General features: G+C 59.5%; 2 protein-coding genes, 1 long non-coding RNA gene, 5 other non-coding genes and 1 pseudogene across 11 annotated transcripts; 8 read left to right on the top strand and 1 right to left on the bottom strand.

Moving 5' to 3' along the window:
* The first annotated feature begins 333 nt into the window (after positions 1–333).
* LOC127025108 (uncharacterized) lies at positions 334–4,085 on the top strand. Of its 3 annotated transcripts, none has more exons than XR_007767627.1 (5): positions 334–465; positions 1,960–2,031; positions 2,742–2,804; positions 3,182–3,296; positions 3,749–4,085. It is a non-coding gene; the product is annotated as an uncharacterized LOC127025108 (long non-coding RNA). The 3 variants fall into 3 exon arrangements; XR_007767626.1 differs by lacking the exon at positions 334–465 and adding an exon at positions 1,126–1,312 and having other exon boundaries at positions 1,957–2,031; XR_007767625.1 differs by lacking the exon at positions 334–465 and adding an exon at positions 1,126–1,312.
* On the top strand, positions 1,401–1,545 carry LOC127025216 (small nucleolar RNA SNORA16B/SNORA16A family). The gene has a single exon (XR_007767644.1). It is a non-coding gene; the product is annotated as a small nucleolar RNA SNORA16B/SNORA16A family (small nucleolar RNA).
* Positions 2,483–2,613, top strand: LOC127025204 (small nucleolar RNA SNORA44). The gene has a single exon (XR_007767633.1). It is a non-coding gene; the product is annotated as a small nucleolar RNA SNORA44 (small nucleolar RNA).
* LOC127025205 (small nucleolar RNA SNORA61) lies at positions 2,843–2,960 on the top strand. Its single transcript, XR_007767634.1, has one exon. It is a non-coding gene; the product is annotated as a small nucleolar RNA SNORA61 (small nucleolar RNA).
* Positions 3,542–3,612, top strand: LOC127025211 (small nucleolar RNA SNORD99). The gene has a single exon (XR_007767640.1). It is a non-coding gene; the product is annotated as a small nucleolar RNA SNORD99 (small nucleolar RNA).
* A 1,302-nt stretch (positions 4,086–5,387) lies between the features above and the next one.
* Positions 5,388–6,820, top strand: RAB42 (RAB42, member RAS oncogene family). The gene is given in 3 exon segments (XM_050909698.1): positions 5,388–5,513; positions 5,516–5,646; positions 6,406–6,820. Coding segments are annotated over 3 exon segments (672 nt in total).
* Positions 6,821–6,859: 39 nt separating this feature from the next.
* Positions 6,860–8,942, top strand: LOC127024952 (ras-related protein Rab-39B-like; annotated as a pseudogene).
* A 1,224-nt stretch (positions 8,943–10,166) lies between these two features.
* Positions 10,167–17,699, bottom strand: TAF12 (TATA-box binding protein associated factor 12). Of its 2 annotated transcripts, none has more exons than XM_050909872.1 (6): positions 17,665–17,699; positions 14,031–14,282; positions 12,783–12,860; positions 12,364–12,478; positions 11,827–11,915; positions 10,167–10,632 (listed from the first exon to the last, which is right to left on the bottom strand). In XM_050909872.1, exons 2-6 carry the CDS (start codon positions 14,196–14,198, stop codon positions 10,597–10,599), a joined length of 486 nt encoding a protein of 161 aa, XP_050765829.1. In that variant the 5' UTR covers positions 14,199–14,282; positions 17,665–17,699; the 3' UTR covers positions 10,167–10,596. The 2 variants fall into 2 exon arrangements, with proteins under 2 accessions (XP_050765829.1, XP_050765828.1); XM_050909871.1 differs by lacking the exon at positions 17,665–17,699 and adding an exon at positions 16,159–16,227.
* Positions 17,700–18,102: 403 nt separating this feature from the next.
* On the top strand, positions 18,103–18,232 carry LOC127025209 (U11 spliceosomal RNA). The gene has a single exon (XR_007767638.1). It is a non-coding gene; the product is annotated as a U11 spliceosomal RNA (small nuclear RNA).
* The last annotated feature ends 114 nt before the right edge of the window (positions 18,233–18,346 follow it).

An 18,346-nucleotide genomic window follows, 5' to 3' on the forward strand; every position in this document is an offset into this window, starting at 1 on the left:
TGTGCCAAGGAGAATCTGGGCTGCCCGGGGAATGCCTCGTGACTTGGCAGAGCAGCTGCCAGATCCGTGGAGGAGGTGGAGGACGGGACCAGCTGCTTGTAACCTGTCCTCGCCGGCTTTGGCAAGGGCTGTTTTTAGGAGAGCTTGGTCACGCAAGGTTTGGGGCTCCCTTCCAGACTGATTTCTGCTTTAAATGGGTGCTGGGCTTATTTTATCTGGCATGTTTGTGGTGGGGTTACCAGCCTGAAAGGGCGATTCCTGAGCACTGTGAATTTTTTCGTCTGTGAATTTTCCTCAGAACAGATTAAAAACTAACTATTGTTCTCCCTCATCCTTTTCGCACTTTCTCCAGGACTCAGGGGCAGGAAGCAGTCTCGGGCTTTTCAACCTGATTTCTCACGGCGGCTGTGGCTTCAGCATCAGGACCTGCAGAAGTTTCAGCAGTCCCTTCCAACCACTTGGCAGGTGCTCTCATTTTAAATCCTTTCCACTGATTATGGATCATGAGCTAGGAACCTGACAGAGGTATTGCTTCGGCAGATAGACTTTTGTTTCCAAGAAACTTTCCTTCCATTCCCCGAGGGTGGGGTGTTCCCCCTGCCTTCCAAAAGGGAGGAGGGAGGAGGGAAAACGTGGCTGTTGCCTTCACCTTTTCAAAGAGCAACCCCTGACACGCACCTTGCGGGGAGGAGGAGAGAGAACTTGTCTTTGTGCAAGGTAGACTGGAGATTCATTTAGGTGGGGTGCGGGAGCGCAACTCACCCCGCAGTGCAAGTAGCGGGGGGGGGTGGGTTGCAAATCATGGGCTTGCTGCTTGGGGCTGGGATTTCCTCTGCCTTCCCTGCTGCTGTCGGAGGAGAGGGGCGCGTCTGCCCTTTGGGCGTGGGGTGGCATGGCGTGGGGTGGCATGGCGTGGGGTGGCATGGGGGGATAGATGGCGGCTGTAGGCGGCGCGAACTACAACTCCCAGAAGGCTCCGCGGGAGGGCCCGGCCCCCAACAGCCAATCAGCGCCCGCGCTGCCGCTGTAGAAAAGGCCACCGCGGGGTGCTTTCCGCCTCTCTCTGTGATGGCGGCCGCGGCGGGAACGGAGGGGCTTGCGGCGCGGCGACAATCCGCCGCCATCCGCCTTTCCCCGGGGCTCTCCCGCCGCTCGGCCCTACCGCATCGGCGCCTCGCGGGCTCCGCGCCCGGGCGGCGGCGCTTCGGGGCGCTCCGATGGGCTGTGAAGGGCAGCGCGGCCGCGGGAGGGCCTTGCTCCCTCCCTGCCAGGCCGGGCCCGGCGTGCGGGGAAGATGCCGGGGCCGCCGTGGGTGAGTGACCTCCGCGCCTCCGCAGCGGGCTGAATTAAAAAACCACCCTGAGAGAGGCGGCTGCTGGGCGGAGGAGCCCTGCAGGCCTGCCCGGCCCTATCGAAGCTGCGTCTGTCTCGGTGGTGTGGCAGATGCAGTCAAAAAGGAGCCGAGAGCGAAGGGTTTTTCCTCGACGGTCGCCGCTCAGTTTGAGCCTCCGTAACTGTCCGGCAACATTTCGGGAAAATACATGGCCCGGGAGGGGCTGGGGGGGCTGCCGAGCCGAGGGTGAGGAGCTGGGGGGGGCTGCCGAGCCGAGGGCAAGGGGCTGGGGGGGCTGCCGAGCCGAGGGCAAGGGGCTGGGGGGCTGCCGAGCCGAGGGCGAGGAGCTGGGGGGGCTGCCGAGCCGAGGGCGAGGAGCTGGGGGGCTGCCGAGCCGAGGGCGAGGGTCCGGGCATCGCTGGCTGCTTGCGGGAGCAGTGTTTGGGTGGAGGTGGTGTCTGGGGGTGCTGTCGCTAGAAGAAAGCAGCTACCCCAAATACCTGCGTCTGGGGTCCGAGTTGGTGCAGGAAGAGGTGGGAGGCGGTGGGAATCTTGGCTTTTCTGTTGTTTTAAGATACTTTTTCTGTCGTCTACCTGAAGCTCAAGACTGTATTCTTCCCCAGCAGCATCCTGGCATGGAAGGTGATCCCAGTGTGTGGGATGGCTGCTGACAGCCTCAGCTCGGCAGCATTGGGCAGGTGAGATGTGCGATCCGGGCTCTGGAGTCTCCCCTTGTGCTAGGAATTTGGTCGCCTTCGCAGCCTCCCTTGGCCGGAGCAGCGAGCAGCAGTATTTATTTCCTGGCCCTCTGCTAGCAGACAGTGCCAGCACGGTGCTTGTGCCGGGTGCTGTGGATCCTCTGCAGGGCTCGTGCTCGGGCTTAGGCCCTGCGGACAAGGATTTCCTGCTGGCAGGGCCCGTTACAAATATCTCTGCAGTCATTAAGAACTGCAGACTCGCCTTATTTCTTGCTCTGTTGAGATCACGTGTGGGTGGGTAAGGGGACTTTCTCTCTCCAGCATCACTGGGCCTGGCTAGTGGCAGAACTGGGAATCAAATCTGATCCAAAGCCAGTAGATCGCTCTGCTTTCGCTCCGTCTGCCGCTCTGAAGCTGTAGCAGACTTGGCCAGGCGAGCTCAGTGGTGACTCTGCATGTTTATCCAAGAGCTGTGGCTCCGTGCAATAGCTACAGCTCTCCAACAACATGCAAGAGCAACGGGAAGGTCTTTGACTGCTGGGCCTCTTTTGCCTGTTGCTGTCACTCGCCCCTCCTATATATTTTTAGGAATTCGGGTGTTTCTTCTTGCAAGGCGCTGGTGGTTTCTGGGTGGGGGGGCGTCAGTGACGTCTACTCCTGAGTCTGCAGCCTGCTGCTGACTTTGGGGGGGCGGTCGCGATGTCTTCCAGGGTTGTCGCTTGGTGTTTTCGGAGCTCGCTCAGCTGATGGCCTGCCTGCCGGATAGACCCGAGGTGAGAATGCAACGCCCTTGTCAGAGCTCTGCAGCCTGTCCCTCCAGATCCCTTTCCCATCAGATCTGAATACCGATCTTGTGGTCGAAAAAGGAGGAAAAATAAAATTCAAACTGGTCTCGGCCTCTTTGCTGGTGCAGCCCTGCTCTGAGAGGGGCCAGTTGGAAGACAGCCTGTGTTGGCCTTGCTCCTTCGGGAAGGCTGGGGTGGGAGTGAAACTCCCTGCTCAAAAGAATGGATAAACGTTGGGCGTAGAGAGCAGAGGTGCCGTGAAGATTTGCGGGCTGGGGTTTGCTTGGGCCGGGTTTGATGCATTGATTCCTAGTGTACAGCGACCCGTCGGCTTTACCTGTGGCTCTGGGTTTTTTTTTTTTCAGGAATTACTCGCTTAGTGGAAAAGGCGGAGAGCTGATGAGCCCCTGTCCCCGGTGAAGGCGTTCGCTTTGCTTTCCTTAGGGCCCGAATCGGGGGGAAAGCTGTGACGTGGAGCACGTGAGTGTCCTTTGTGGGTAACTGCCGGGCGTTCCGTGTTTCCTGAGTGGGATCTCACCAGTCCTAGAGGACAAAGGACCCTTCAGGCTGACGCTGCCTGTGCTGGAAGCGGCCAGTCCTTAATCTGGGCTTGGCAGGCGGGAATGAGCGACTTCGTTAGTAAGGTTTTTAATTGGGCAGGCTATTCTGTGTAAGGGCAGAGTGTCGGTGAGGTCAGTCGCACCCCACCGGCCCTCTGAGCACAGCCTGGTCCGTGATGACTCCTTTCTTTGGAGACTGTTGGATGAATCCTGCGGATATGGGGCTGAGGCCAGGCGTGAACTACCCAAAATCGCCGCCCGGCGCGGGGAGAGGGAGCGGCAGGGAATTCCTGAACGCAGGTGAAATCTGAAGCAACGCTGAATCTAACCAGCTCTTCATTGAGGCTGGATTATTTTTTATCCCCTCTTCAGGTCTAAGTAGAGTGTGGAGCTGAGCTGAGCCCAGTCCCGGAGGGTTTCGGTGCTGCAGTGCAAGACTTCTTTTCCAGCCCTCTGCTCCGGAAGCGGGAGCTCTGCGTAGCCAGATCCTGGCTCCTTCCCGAGCCGTGAGCTCCCCCGGGTGGGAACAGCCGCTCCCGTGCTCCGCTCGCCTGCACCACCGACTTGTTTGGCTCCAGGTGCCGCTCAAGCTCCCATTCAAACACTCAGCATGGAAGAACGGTCCCTTCTGTGGAGTTTTATGAGGAGAAGAGCTTGGGGAGGGTCTGGATATAAAATATTTTGAGGGTGAATAAATGCAATCACTTGAAATTCTTGCTGTGTCTCCTGTGCTCGTGTTTGGGGTGCGTTGGTCTGGGGCGATGCCCGGCTGCCCTCACCCGGGGCCGGGGAGCGCCGCGTCCTGCCCGAGCCCTGCTGGGGTGGACGGTGCCGGGGGGATCCTCGCTGGCGTCCTCCCGGGTGCTGGGGGTGAGACTTAACTCGTGAGATCTGAGCAGCTTCTTCCACCTGAGGTTACTGATCCTTCGAGGTGAGGTTGTGTCGGTTCTCCCGTGGCTGTACCGGTGGGCTGGATCTCCGGGCGGCTCGTGCATGACTTGGATGTGCTCCTGGCTGTACTCTTTTCTCTTGGAAATCCGTGTGTCTGACTGGTTTTTTTTAAATTTATTTTCTGTGCAAGTTAGTGCTCCTCCTAACGTCGAGTTACTGCCTGAAGGAGCCGATGTGGAAGCCCTTTGCGCGCCGGAGCTGCGTTGCCCAGGAGCCGGTCCTTCCCTTCCTCCAGCCGTGGGAGCTGGCGCAGGACCGACGGCTGGAGCTTCCCCTGCGCAGCCGCGGGCGGTGGGTCCTTGGGAGCCCAGGAAAGCTGCGTGGGAAGTCACGGAGATGCACGGAACGGCTCCTGCCCGGGGAAAGGCAGTGTCTTATGGCATTGCTAACATCTGCTGGAGCCAGACTGGACTCCAGTCACCCGTTTTCTCCTGTTGGAGAACAAATTGGGGGTGGGAGCAGCCCCGGAGCTGTTGGAGCGAGTCTTTTACTCCTTGTCTCCGCACAGCCGGGCAGGAGGGGGAGGGCAGGGCGATGGCAAAGTCCCCGCGCCGCTGTGGGTGACCCGGCCTGTTTGCAGAGAGCACCTTTGTCCGGGGAACGCGGAGTCGGTGCCTCTGACCCCTCTTCCCTTCTCCCCGTGGGGACTCGAGAGCCCCTTTCCCACAGAGCTCATCCCTCCCAGCTCTCCCAGGATTTCGGCTTCCTTGGGGGCATCAGCCCCTCTGCGGCAGCGTGTTCGTCCACCCGCAGCCTGGCTGTCCCCGTCTTTGTCACCAAAACCAGGCAGCGGGACAGAGCTGGCGTGTGACGACGCCAAACACTGTCCCGAGGACGAGGACGGAGCTAGCAGTTTCTCTCTCCTCCCCGGGGCCAGTTTGTTTGTGCACCCAGGTGACTGCGAGGCCAGACCGGTCCCTGTCCCCAGGGAAGGTGCTGCGGGGTGGGGACAAGGGTGGAGACCTGTCCCCGGCCCCGCCAGCACGGCAAAGCCCAGCCAGGTCAGGATCCGACCAGCCTGGGGCCGGTGAATCTGGCCTCACCGGGCACAGCCGCCGGCATGGGGACGGTGAGGGGTCCCCCCCGGGACCCCAACCCCAGGGGCCATTACCAGTTCCGTGTCATCGTGCTGGGGGACGCGGCGGTGGGGAAGTCGTCGCTGCTGCGCTGCTTTGCCGAGGGTCCGGGCAGGGGGACGGGGGAGCGGCCGCCCCCTGCCCCACCGTCGGCGTGGAGTTTTACAGCCGCACCGTCCCGCTGCCGCCCGCCGGCAAGGCCAAGCTGCAGCTCTGGGACACGGCCGGCCAGGAGAGGTTCAGGTGAGGTGGGGATGGGGACCCTGTGGGACCCCAGCACCCAGCTGACTCGTCCCCCCCCACCCCGGGCTGGGTGTAAAATCCCCGGCCGGGCGTGCGGGGACAGGCAGCGATGGCTCGCTGGGACGGTGACGCTTTAGGGGCCGTTGCAACCTTGTGCTGAGCTCGCAGCGAAGCCGGAGCTGGTTTTGGGGGGCAGCCAAAGGAGCAGGGCTGGGTGCTGGTCCTGGGGTGCCGGTCCTGGGGTGCGGGTGGGCTAGGGCTGGGTGATGTCCTTCCTGATCGCATCAGCCTGGAGCCAGGAGCTCCTGGGAGCGTGAAAGAGGCTCAAATGGGGCGTGAAGGGCTGAAGAGCCGGGTGCTGTGGCTGGAGCGAGGGGTCTCGCGCTGCCCCCATCCCTGAGAGCCTTTTGGGGGCCCCAGGGTTGGTCTGGGGATGCCCCGTTTCTGTCCAGCGCTCGGCTCCGTTGGCACCCACCTGTAGGTGCTGCTCCATCCCCGCTGCACCCTGGGCTGTGGGGGGGACGGAGGGACCCCGGAGCCCCTGCAAAACCCCACAGGTCTCCTCTGGAGCCCCCCAGTCTGGAGGGGAGATGCTGAACAGAAAAAGGGGGTGCAAATGGTCCAGGCAGGTCTCCCCTTCCTGCTCCCGAGGTCCCAGTTGGGACCCCAAAATCCTCCAAGCCCCGTCCCAAGGAAGTTGGGGGGGCTGGCAGGGTGCTGGGTGCCCCCCAAACCCCCCCCCTCCCCCGGTGTGCCCAGGTCCATCACCAGGTCCTTCTACCGGAGCGCGGCGGGGGTGCTGCTGGTGTTCGACCTCACCAACCGGGCCTCCTTCGAGCACGTCCCCGAGTGGTACCGCGAAGCCGCCGGGGACCGGCCCCCCGCCTTCGTCCTGGTGGGCCACAAGTGCGACCTGGCGGCCGAGCGAGCCGTGTCGGCGGAGGAGGCCGGGCACCTGGCCGCCACCCTGGGCATGGCCTTCGTGGAGACCTCGGCCCGCGGCAACCTCAACGTGGAGTTGGCCTTCCAGACGCTGGCGAGGGGCATCCAGCGGGCGCTGGGGCGGGGGGGGCTCAGCCCTCACCGGCGCTGCGGCGGCATCAGGCTCATCCCCGGCCAGAGCCGCCGTCAGCCCCCGGCACGGGGGGAGCCCGGGGAGCGGTGCCAGTGCTGATGGGGATGGCGGAGGGGGGAAACGTGGGACCCTCCACCCATGGGGATGTTTCTCACCCCACCCAGCACCCTGCAGGAGCCCTTGGGTGATGCGTGGGGCTGCTTTTCCCCACCCTGGCTCAGGTTTATTTCAAGCCTGAATTTTGGGGGGCTCTGAAAAAATAATACTCCCCTGCAGGAGTGTTTTTAATAAACCTGAGGCTTTTCCACACTAAATAAAGGCTGTGCCGTGCGCCGGACCCGTGGCAGGGACCCACTGCCGTGCTCAACCCATGACATGGGGGATGCTCTGCTTTGGGAGGGGGGGGTCGCTGGTGGGGTAACACCCTGCCCCCATGTCTGCACGTGGCCGTGCCACTTGACGGGCCTCCTGTCCTGGGAAAATGGGATCAGGCACCCCCTGAGTGCTTCCAGCTGGATGGAGCCAAGATAAAGGGAGCAAAGGGGCTCCAAAGGGGCCACCCAGCACCCATGGCGGGGTGGGAACGCCTCCTGGGTGGAGGAGCGGAGGCGCCCGGTGCCTGCCTGCCTGCCTGCCTGCCTGCCTGCCTGTACATGCACCCGGCGCGGGGGTGGCGGGTCCCAGCAGACGGTGGAGGCGCCGATGGAGCCGCGGTGGCAGTACCAGTTCCGGGTGATCATGCTGGGGGACTCGACGGTGGGGAAATCCTCGCTGCTGCGGCGCTACACCGAGGGCGTCTTCCTGGACGCCGTCAACCAGACGGTGGGGGTGGACTTCTTCGTCCAGTTTGTGGAGCTGGAGCCGGGGCTGCGGGTGAAGCTGCAGTTCTGGGATACGGCCGGGCAGGAGCGGTTCAGGTGGGTCCGGCTCCGGCCACGGTGTGGGGAGGGGTGAGGGAGCTGGGGAGGTCCCAGGAGTGAGGTGTCCCCCTGGATTTGGGGTGCTGGTGGGATGTTGTGAGCCCAACCCCGGGGAGGTCCTCGATACAGCCGTGTGTCCCCCCCCCCTCCCCTTGCTGGGGGAGCCCCATGGGTGAGGAACCACGGTGCCCAGTGCTGGGCCCGGATGAGCCAAAGCCAAGGGCGTTCCCCAGGGAAAGGAGCCCTTGGGGTTGCCTTGTAAGCCCTGGCTCCAGCTCCAAAGGGGGTACGGCACCCCCCAAGCACCCCTCTGCCCCACCAGCTGCAGAGGGCTGGGGGAAGAGGCTGGGAGCCCACCGGGAGCTGGGCAAAGCGGCTTCCTCAGCTCAGCCACCAGGAGCCTTCACACCTCGCTGCCGGGGCTGCCCACCGCCGGCCGGGCTGGCTGCTGGGGACAGGGGAGCTCGGGGGACGTGGCTGCAGAGGATGGGAGAATGGCAGGCCTGTGGCTGCAGGGGATGGGAGAGCTCGAGGGACGTGGCTGCAAGGGAAGGGAAAGCTCGAGGGACGTGGCTGCAGGGGATGGGAGATCACCAGGGACGTGGCTGCAGGGCACAGGAGAGCTCAGGGGCTGTGGCTGCCGGGGACGGACGAGCTTTGGTGGCCGAGCAGGGACAGAGCTGCAGGGACCACTTGCTGATACAGCAAAAGGGCCGATTCTCCTTCCTCACACGGTGGCTTGGGAGCAGCGTGCCGGTCGCAGGGGGCAGGACATGGCTGGGGCTGCTCTGCAGGCAGGGGAGATGCTGCCCAAGGTGGCACAGGGGAGCCCCGGGGGCTGCTCACCCCGTTTCTCTTTGTGCCCCAGGTCCGTGACTCGCTCCTACTACCGCAACTCGGCCGGGGGGATGCTGCTCTTCGACCTCACCAACCGCGCGTCCTTCGAGAGCGTCCGGCAGTGGCACCGGGAGGTGACGGACACGGTCCAGCCATTCAGCATCGTCTTCTTGCTGGTGGGGCACAAGAGCGACCTGGCAGGGCAGCGGCGGGTGGGCAGGAAGGAGGCAGAGAAGCTGGCAGCCTCGCTGGGGGTGCAGTACGTCGAGACCTCGGCCAAGGACGCCAGCAACGTGGTCCAGGCTTTCCAGATGCTGACGCTGGCCATCTACCAGGCGCTGCAAACGGGGCGGCTGGCTCCCACCGAGGCGTGGGACGGGGTGAAGAGCAGCATCCCGCTGCCGGCGCTGCTCAAGGCTCGGGCACCGGAGAAGGAAGAGAAGAGGAAGAGATGCTCATGCTAGAGCTGGGGACGCTGGCAGCCTGCCCCGGCGGGGCTGGGACACGCTGGGCTCTGCCCACCGCGATGCACAGGAGGTGAGGCAGAGCTGGAGCAGCCAGGGCGCAGGCAGGGCACATTAAACACCCCCTGTTCACCTCTCTGCCTGCTCGTGTTTTCCTGGGGAAGGGGAAGCGGCCGGCGCCGAGGCTGCCCATGGGAAGGGTGAAGTCCTTAGGCAGGATGGGGCAGCAGTCTGCAGAGAGGCGGGAGTCAGCCCCCGTCCCCCTATTCTCTCTCCGAACCCCTTTCTACAAGGCTGTCGCCATCCCCCAGAGAGGAACCGCCGGCCCTCCCGCCACCCCAGGTCCCACCTCAGATCGGTGTCGATCTGAAACCCCTTTTACTACCCCATCCGTTCGCTCAGAGCTGGTCTCCTCCACGCTCGGGAGGGCAAGGCGGTCTGGTTTGAACAGCAGCTCCTCCCGGGTACCCGGAGCCGGAGCAGGCGGTGAACAACTCCACGTCCCCCCCGGCAGCAGCCGAATACGGCTGCGGTGCCAGGAACAGCTTCCCTCCGCCCCGAGCGCCCGTCAGACTGGCCTCGCCCGAGAGGCTGCGTGCATTTATCGCGCTCCCCGGGCTCCTCAGCCGGCACTTATACGTGAGGAGGAGAGAGCTCGTACCGGTTTCTGAATTACTTCAGCCGAGGAGGTTTCCCCCGTAGGTACCGGGAGGCCGAGGGCCCCGGCAGCAAGGCGGGCAGGGAGGACGGGCCCCGCTCCTGCCCGCGGGCACACACATGCCTCCCTGTTGCGCAGGGGAGTTTGCAGAGCTGCCGGCTCCCTCTTCATCACCTGCAGCTTCTCTGATGAAGACGGAGCGGAGCAGGCAGGAACAGGCAGGGAGACGTGGCCTTTCTTTTATGTCCCAGGCAAGCAGAGAACCAGGATCGCCTTGATTTCTTGTCCTCGGTCACCACGACCCGCTCCTAACGGTCCGAACGTCCAAGCTACGGGCAAACTCCTCACCCTGGGCTGGAGGTGAGGAGGGGAAGCCGCCTGCCCAGCCCTACGAGCACGGCGGAGGCCGGCCGAATCCTCCCGCTCGCTCTAAACCCCAGGGCAGGAGCTCTCGTACCGGAACTGCACCACACGCAGAAACCAGGCAACGCGGAGGCTGCCCGTTTCACTCGCAGTTCCCTCCGCACGCCGTTTGAAGAGCACAAGACTGTGCCGTGGTTTTAGATTAATAATTTCTTTATTCATGTAAAACAAACGCAAGTATTTATATAAACACTGACATTACAAAGTACTGGAGCAGGTAGGGGCAGGAAGGAGGAAACAAAAACCTCTACAGATGCTTCTAATACTGTCCCACACACGATCAAATGCTCTGTCCCTTGGATAATCACTTATATGATAAACCACTTTCAAGTCACAAATAAAAGTCTTTGTTTTGAGATACGTTGCGCTCTTAGGGGGAATGAGGAAGGGGGCGTAGAATGTTTTTGGCAGATCTCCTCATAAAGTCAAGATATTGCTGCACCGTTAATAAAAAATATATGCTTCTCTGTAAAGCATTAAAAAAAATATCCCATGGATGGCATCGCGGAGGCTTCAGTGGAGAGGCAGATATCCCAAAATGCACTGGCGTCTTCTCCCGGCTCTTCCCAGGGGCTATTTCTTGGTAGTTTTGCGAATCAGTGCCATTCTCTGTAACAAGAAAGAGAAAAACGTGGGAAGCCGAGCGTCTCGGACAAGGTTACTGCAAAACAACCCGTCGCCGCGCAGGAACAAGATATCTCGGGTTCTCTCAGGACACTGCCTGACTTGTTTCCACACAGGTCTTTCAAGTCCGTTTGAATCTTTAATGGGGTCCCAAGCTGGAGGCAGAGGAAAAGCAAGCGTCTGCGCTCCTCGCCTCGACACCCGGGGCTGGCAAGCGAAACACCGACGCTAGAGAGGGGCAGCGGGGTGAAACGGCGCGCGGGATCAAACCCCACTTCAAGGCCTCCTCTCTCTCTGTGCCCAGCAGTTGCTGCGGGAGCTTCAGGAGGAGAGACGCAGCGTCACCCGTGAACTGCAACGGCTCCTGCAGGGCAGCTCCTTCCCTGGCGCCGACCGTCGCTTCGACGGCCCAATTCAGTGAAAGCAAAATAAAGGAGGGGGGAAAAAAAAATAAAATCCCAGAGCGGCTCAGCTCCAATCTACAGCTGAAATCCCAGGGCAACGCTGTGCTCTCTCCTACGCCTTCCCAGGCCTTTAGGCTTTTTGCAGCTGTTTTAAATTCTGACGGCGGCGTAAGATTTAAATTCTTACGGGCCAAGGCTCCCGACCCTTACGCACGGACCCTGCCGTACGCCGCTCACAGAATACCCGAGCGCAGCGTTGGGCTGCAGACGTCAAATGGCCCCAGGAACTTGAGCCACAGCCTGGCAAAGAGCCCTGCGGTTCACCCGGAACATCCAGACTCCCGGAGCAGTTCGAGGGGCTACGCCAGCATTTAACCCCCCATGCCTGGGTACGGATTTTCTAGCGAACCAGAGGAGTCGGCAGCGTGTTTTCCGTCCCTTCTGCGCAAAGACGGAGCGCACGATCTGCGAGGGGGCAGCTGACAAGTTACTGTCTGCAGCTCTCAGATGTTTTTTAACCCTTCCAAGCTGGGCTGCCCTTCAGACAGCGAGTACTGCTGCTGCTCTTCGGGCACAGTCAGCACTACACCGCCACAGAGGAGCCAGAGCAACCTCAATCCTCTCTGCACAAACAGGCGAGGAGGCTCCAGAAGCTATTTCAAGTCCAAACCACTTGGGAGAGGCTACAAATTCACGTCGTGCCAGGAGTCCAAGACCACCCTCCCCGTATCAGGCTTCTACCACGCGATTCTCAGTGTCGCCGAGGGTTCCTTACCTGTTTGTGAGCTTCTGTAGTGCAGGCTTTTTTGTAGGGCCTGATTTCTTCAGAACCAAAGCCCGGGATCCACATGTTCCACTGACGCTCTGGAAGAAAGAGCGTAGGTCAGCAGGCTCTACCCCAACCGCCCACCGCAAGAGCGGCCTCGTCATCACGAACGTACCGGCAGCACGCCCGCCTGGAGCCAGTGCTAGAGAAGTGCTGGTGATCCGCATACCAGCTATAAAAGCTTCACAAAAGCAGAGTAGCGGAGGGCTGCACAGCATTAAACATGGTAAAGACGCAGTCCCTGCGCTAGGGACCTTCCAACACAGGCTGATGGACAGCTACAAACTGCACAACTGCAAAATTTGGAGAGGGGATGGTTAGGGGCGGACACCCCGTTCATCCCCTGATTATTAAGGCATTATTAAGTAGCAATAAATGCGTAGCTACTCACAGGTTTCCACCCCAACACCGCGGCCATGCCCTGGCTTCAGGGCATGCGCCCAGCTCTCAGCTGAGGGGGGAAGAAAAAACAAAATAATCACTCACCAAGATGCAACTGGACGTCTTTCACTTCCAGGGTGTTCGACTTGCGATGCCGTGCGAGCTGGCAGGCAGCCGTCACCACGCTCTCTATGAAATCATCGGCGATCTGCAACAGCATCTGTGGCAGAACAAGGACAAGAACCAGTCTTATCAGTCCTGAGCAGCTGAAATTATGCGGAAAGTATGAAAATGAACCCTCAGAAGCTCGTATTTCAAAGGCGTTTGCTACAATTTGCTGTTTTAAAACCCTTTTCGACACCGGGACGCGGAAACAGACACGGATGGCTGAAGGCTGCAGCGAACATGAGAATACAGAAGCGTAAAAGGAACCAACCCTCCCTGCCTTGGACAAAGGGCCACCGGTCCGTGAAAAATTCCCAGATTAGCTCTTTCTGCAGCCCCCGCCATGGGTTGGTACCTACTTCCTCCACATCTTCATCCAACTGCTCGTTGGGATCCACCTCACGCACCAGGTCCTGCAATTTCTTCTTGGTTAAAACCTGAGCGTGTGGGAGAAGAGGAACGATTTACTGCCCTGCTTTAGCAAAGCAGCTGCCCACGCAGCACAGCCACAAGAGATCTCCTCCTCCGCTACCCCCGAGGCCCAAGTCACACGTGTTGACACAGCGTTATCAGTTCAGGAATGGCAGAGATAAGAAATATCGGGTGTTAAGGAGTCATTTTCAAGCACCAGTGGTTGCTTTGAACAGAAAGTGGAAGGCAGCAGGCCAGGATAAATAAGTCGTCTGCACTAAACTGGCACTAAAACGCCACGGGCTGAAGCAAGGCTGCTGGCAAGAGGGGACAAAGGCAAAACCAGAAGTCTTAAAAGGCAGACAGCAAGTGCAAGCAACGTATCAGTGACTAAATTTGTGCTCAGGGCACAAAGGAAGTATTTCCATGGCTCCAGCGCTTATCAGCTTTAGTGTTTCAAATGGAAAACAGAGTGCTGGGTTATTCTAGGGCAGAAGGCAGCACCCTCTCAGCCCAAACATGGCCCGGAGCAGAAATTTTGCTGCTGCTGAACATCAGCAGGACACTTAGTCTTGTAGGATATGGACGAAAGTTATCATCACTGATCTGTCGGCCTGGTCAGGTGAACCAGACACACATGGGAAATTCCTGCCCTTCCTGGTTCCCTGACACCAACGGCGGAACCGCTGTGCCTGTGTTTGGGTCGGGGGAGTAGTACGCTTCCCAGAGCGGTCACGGGGCCAGCGAAGCCCGCAGAGAGATCAGGGTGCATTCCTGGGGCGCTTGCTGGGCAGCAGCGTATTTTACGCACCTCAAAGACTCCATACCACAAGCAAACACGCAAGTCAGCAGCTCCTGGCAGCGATGCTGCCTCTCGCACCACCCCAGTAAGACGGAGGCTACAAACCTGCCCTTTTATTTCTCCCATCTAAACCACATTTAAAAAGAATTTCCCAATCACACCCCCAATATACATTTTCCTGAGATTGAAAAAACCTCTACACCTACAGCATCCATGCCCCATCCGCCCTGAAAGCGCCTGGAAGGGAAGAAATACATGAAGATGTTTGCTCGCTCAGTAACTGATACTTTAATAGACATGAAGTTTTTGCCGGTAGTTTAAGGAAGGAGAGGAATTAAGTCACGGGCAGGTCTGAGCATCTCCCCCGTTGTCCTGAAGTCGGGGATGAAATTACCTGGTTGCTTTCAGGACTGAGCCGTCCTCCTCCGCTGGGCGTCCCAGGCATCTTTGCCACCGTGGTGCTGTTGGCCATGGAGCTCTGCGGGGGAGTGCTGGCTGGTTCTGGCTTTATCGAGGAGAAGTTGGAGAGGTTGATCAAGGTAGAAGGGCCAAACTGGTTCATAATCTGTTGGGCTTTAGCTTTTAGATCATAAAGCTTATCGAGGTCCTGCTTCTTCTTGGGGTTGTGGGGACCCAAACCAATCAACTGGAAAAGGAAACGAAAGCCACAGTTAGCAAACAGAGAAGGAATTCAACGGGGCGATCACATCTTTGTCCACAGCGTCCTGACGGGGCCCAGAGGTTTATAGAAGACCGGGTCTCTCTGGACGCAGCAAGAAGGGAGGAGCAACGTTTAGAAGAGCAAATCTTCCCTGGTATATGAAAAATGAAGCTTGCCACGAGAAGCCCAGCGGCCGCACGCAGCGCACCGACAAGAGGCGGCAGCCCTGCAGTGGCACCGACTCGCTCGCTCGTTCCTCGGGCTGAAGGCCACGCGCGTGTCCACCCCTCGCCCTCCGGTCAGGGCCCTTCTGAACACATTGCACTTGGACCACAAACAGCTTCGAGGAAGAGACCACGGAAAGAAGATTTAACTAAAGGACACGGCTTGCTCCCGCGGCAGCAATGCAGGGGAACAGCAGGCACAGCGTTCGAGTCTTCATCTCCACATTCCACATGCCCGAGACACAGAACAGAAGAAGATGAGGCTCAGGCTCCCTTGGGTGTCTGCCGGCAGGCTGGCGGCCTCGTTTTTGGCAACACCACGCTTCCAGCCTGGCCTGCAGCGATCCCTCGATGCGAGCTTGACAACGTAGGGTTCGTTTTCAGTTCTGAGAGCATGAGTCTGGGTACTCAGAGGTAACGTGAGAGAGAAACACAGGCGCTCAGCCACACTTTCGATTTGTTCTTCCCACACCGGGCAACCGACAGCCACAGTAAATGAAGTCAGATTTACTGAGCTGTTAACGGTGAACCAGAAGTGAGTTGCGGCGGCTTAACTGGTTACTCAGATCTTCCAGGTTCACCCTTCGGTGCCTGAAGTTATTCAGGTTATTGGCCACTGAGCTAACACACAGACTGCCTGGCAACTACTATATTTGACGGCTGGAAGGCTCTAAACCCCAGGCTTGATGAAGCTTTGCTCTATCCTTACCGTTTCGTAAAAGGAAACTCATCCAAACCCTGGACCTTCCACCCCCGCAACGGGTGTGGGCAGCAGTGACAGGTCTGTCACATGAAATGAGCATTTAAGGAATGGTTTGATGTAAAAGCCCCTAGCGCAGCGGCTGCAGCAGCTGCTACTGGGCCCAGAGATGGGTCAGAAGCAGCCGCCGAGAGCAGACACCTCTTCTGAAAAGCACCTGCATCACAGGGTGAACTTACTTACGAGAGAAGAAGAGAGTTTGTTTAACCAGCTTTACAGCACATTCACATACGAAGCGATGAACAGAGCGTCTGCTACCTGAGCTACAAACAGACGTTTGCCCCTCATCAGCGCGAGCTTTGTTAGTTTGGATTATTTCAAACACAAACCAGAAATCACACAGGAGTACTTAGAAGCGGCTGCTTTAGTGCTTCATTCCACGGCACACTCATGCACTGCCGCACCGACAGACACGGAGCCCTTTCAGGAGAATTTATATCCAAGACACACTTCTGTAGCGCCCTCAGCAAGTTCCGAGCTCAATTTTAACTGAATTAATGATGGAAAAGCATTACACTCGCACCCTAAAACCCCTCAGCTGGCATTTCTAGACGAGAAGCTCAGCACAAGATCAGGAGGGACTTCAGTGTGCTAGTCTTGGTTTTAGTTTAGGCCGACCTCAGGCTGTTCACCCCACACCTCACTTTACAAATCCACAAAGCAGGAATCCTTACCCACCATGCAGGGGAGAAAGCTCTGAAATCCTCGGGCAGAAAGCACTTTATTAGCATAAAGTCGTTTTGTTCATTTATTGCCGGATCTTATCGCACTCTTTGCGTGCCGTTAAGATCGCCAAACACAAAACTAACGGGATGCGCAGATTCCCAGGACAAATCCCGCATGCCGGCCCCGTGGCAAGCCCCGGCGGTTTACTTACAGCTATCTGAGTGTCTAGATCTTTAATTACATCAGCAACCGCTGTGGGGCCAGCGAACGGAGAGGCCATTTTCCAAAGCCTTCCCAGTACGTCAGCAGTCAGCATTAACCTACTCTCGCTTCCTCCTCTTCCATATAACTCTCATTCCTACAGGAATACCAGATATTTTTCGTATCACCCATTCTATCGTAAGATCGCGAGAGGAAACAGTTTCACGCAAGAGAGCACACGTTGTCCTTACTACGGCGCAAGAGGGTTTATCTATCAGAAGGTATGACACAATTGCGAGCAGCATGCGAGCGTACGCTGCTCCAGAGGACAAGGCATCTCCCAGGATCCTGAAGCAGGAGTAGAAATTTGGCCAAATTCCATTTTTCTGTCAGAAGACAGAGTATCTTGGTACCTGCTGTCAGCAGCGACATGCAGGTGAGCCCGGACCCCTGCAACAGCAGCTTCCCTCCGCGGCAGGAATAGGTCCGGGGGCCGCAATTAGCACCGGTGGCTCTCAGCCATCCGCTGTAACTCATTAAGCGCTGGTACTACAGCGCAGGGTTACAGCTGTAATTAAAGTCTCCGTTAAAGCCAAACAAACCTTCAGTGCGTTCCCTGGAGTGCTCAGGGGGCTCCCGCTTCCACCAAGACGTAAAGATTTTCAGCAAATATTTAAAGAGGTTTACAAAGGACTGTACGGTCCGGGTGTCTCTTTATTGTTAATAGAGAAAACTGGGAAAGTTCTTGGGTTTTGCTTTAGTTATTATAAACACGAGACAAAGTCCTCCCTTACGCTGCTAGAGGAAGCATCTGTTACGAGCACTTATCCATGACGTGCGCTAGCTAAAAGGGAACGAAGAAGAACGTCCCTTTTCCCCCCTGGATGTATTTGTTGGATGCTGACGGGTAACTCAAACCTCCTTCCTCCTCGACGCACAGCTTCCAGCTTCGCGTTTTACCCCCGAAGCACCCACACTTGGCACCTAGGGAGGCAACAGCTCCGCGCACGCCGCTCAGAGAGGTTTTCTTCCAGTATCTTCCCAGTCACCAGCTTAAAGAGGTCACCAGCCCCACGACTCCCCACGGGGAACGCCATTATGGGACCGAACAAAACCTCCCCGTCCAAAACGATTCCGCCGGCTGCCGGGGAGCCGCGGGGAAAGCCGTCGGGAAGAGCCAAGGTCACCGACAGCCAGTCGGAGCCGACACCGTCCCACACCGGGCCGGGCCCCGCCAGTCAGGGCTGCGGGGGTCGCCCCTCAGGCCCCAGGACCCCCCCCCCCGGCTGCTGACCGCCACACGGACGAGGGTTTGAACACCGGCTCCCGGCCCTGCCCTTCCGCGGCCCGGCCCGGGGAGCGGCGGGGTACGGCCTGCCGCGCCCACCCCCGGGCCCCTCCATATTTTAGGCTGTAATAAGCCGGTGTAAAACAGCCGGAGCCTCCCGCCACCGGGGGAAGGACCCTCCGAGCGCTCCCCCCCCCCACCCCGCCCCGCCCCGCCGCCGTCCCGTACCTCCCCATGACCCGCGGGCGGACCGAGGCACCGCCACCGGCTGCGCTCCCTCCGCCGCGCACCCCAAGCCCTTCCGGGGGCACCGCCCGCCGCCACCCGGAAACGCTTGCCAGCGCCGCCAATCGGGAGGGAAGGTGGCTGCGCATGCGTGCCGCCGTGCCCGCCAAAGGCGCCCCCCTCGGTGAAGGCGCGGCGGGGAGGTGTCCCAGCATGCCCCGCGCGATTTGCATATCGCTTGAAGGGGGCCGGCGAAGGGGGGAAAGGCTTTTATGGGGGGAAAAAACCGGCAGAAATGGCGGAAAGAGATGATGGAAACTGGAGGGAAGCAGAGGAAGGACAGGGATGCGGGCGGTGTCCTTCGGGCGGAACGCGCGGCTCGCCGTGAGCTGAGTATCACCCTGGCGCTTTCCGGTGGCAGCGGGGCGGCAGCGGCGCGTTAAAAAGGGCTTCTGCCGTGCGTGGCACGGGGGGCCCCGCGGCCGCCCTCGCGGAATCGACATCAAGAGATTTCGGAAGCACAATTTTTGCGGTGGGGGTTCGCCGGTAACCGCCTCGTTCCGGCGCCCCGGGCAGCGCAGAGTCAATGGCAGAGCACGAAGCAACGGGGAGCGGGATCCGGAACCCGGTGCGCAACCGGCGGAGTAGCGGGTGAGGTAGAGGCGGGCGGGCGCCGTTAACGCAC

Source organism: Gymnogyps californianus, chromosome 22 (genome assembly GCF_018139145.2).
Source record: "Gymnogyps californianus isolate 813 chromosome 22, ASM1813914v2, whole genome shotgun sequence".
NCBI lineage: Eukaryota > Metazoa > Chordata > Aves > Accipitriformes > Cathartidae > Gymnogyps > Gymnogyps californianus.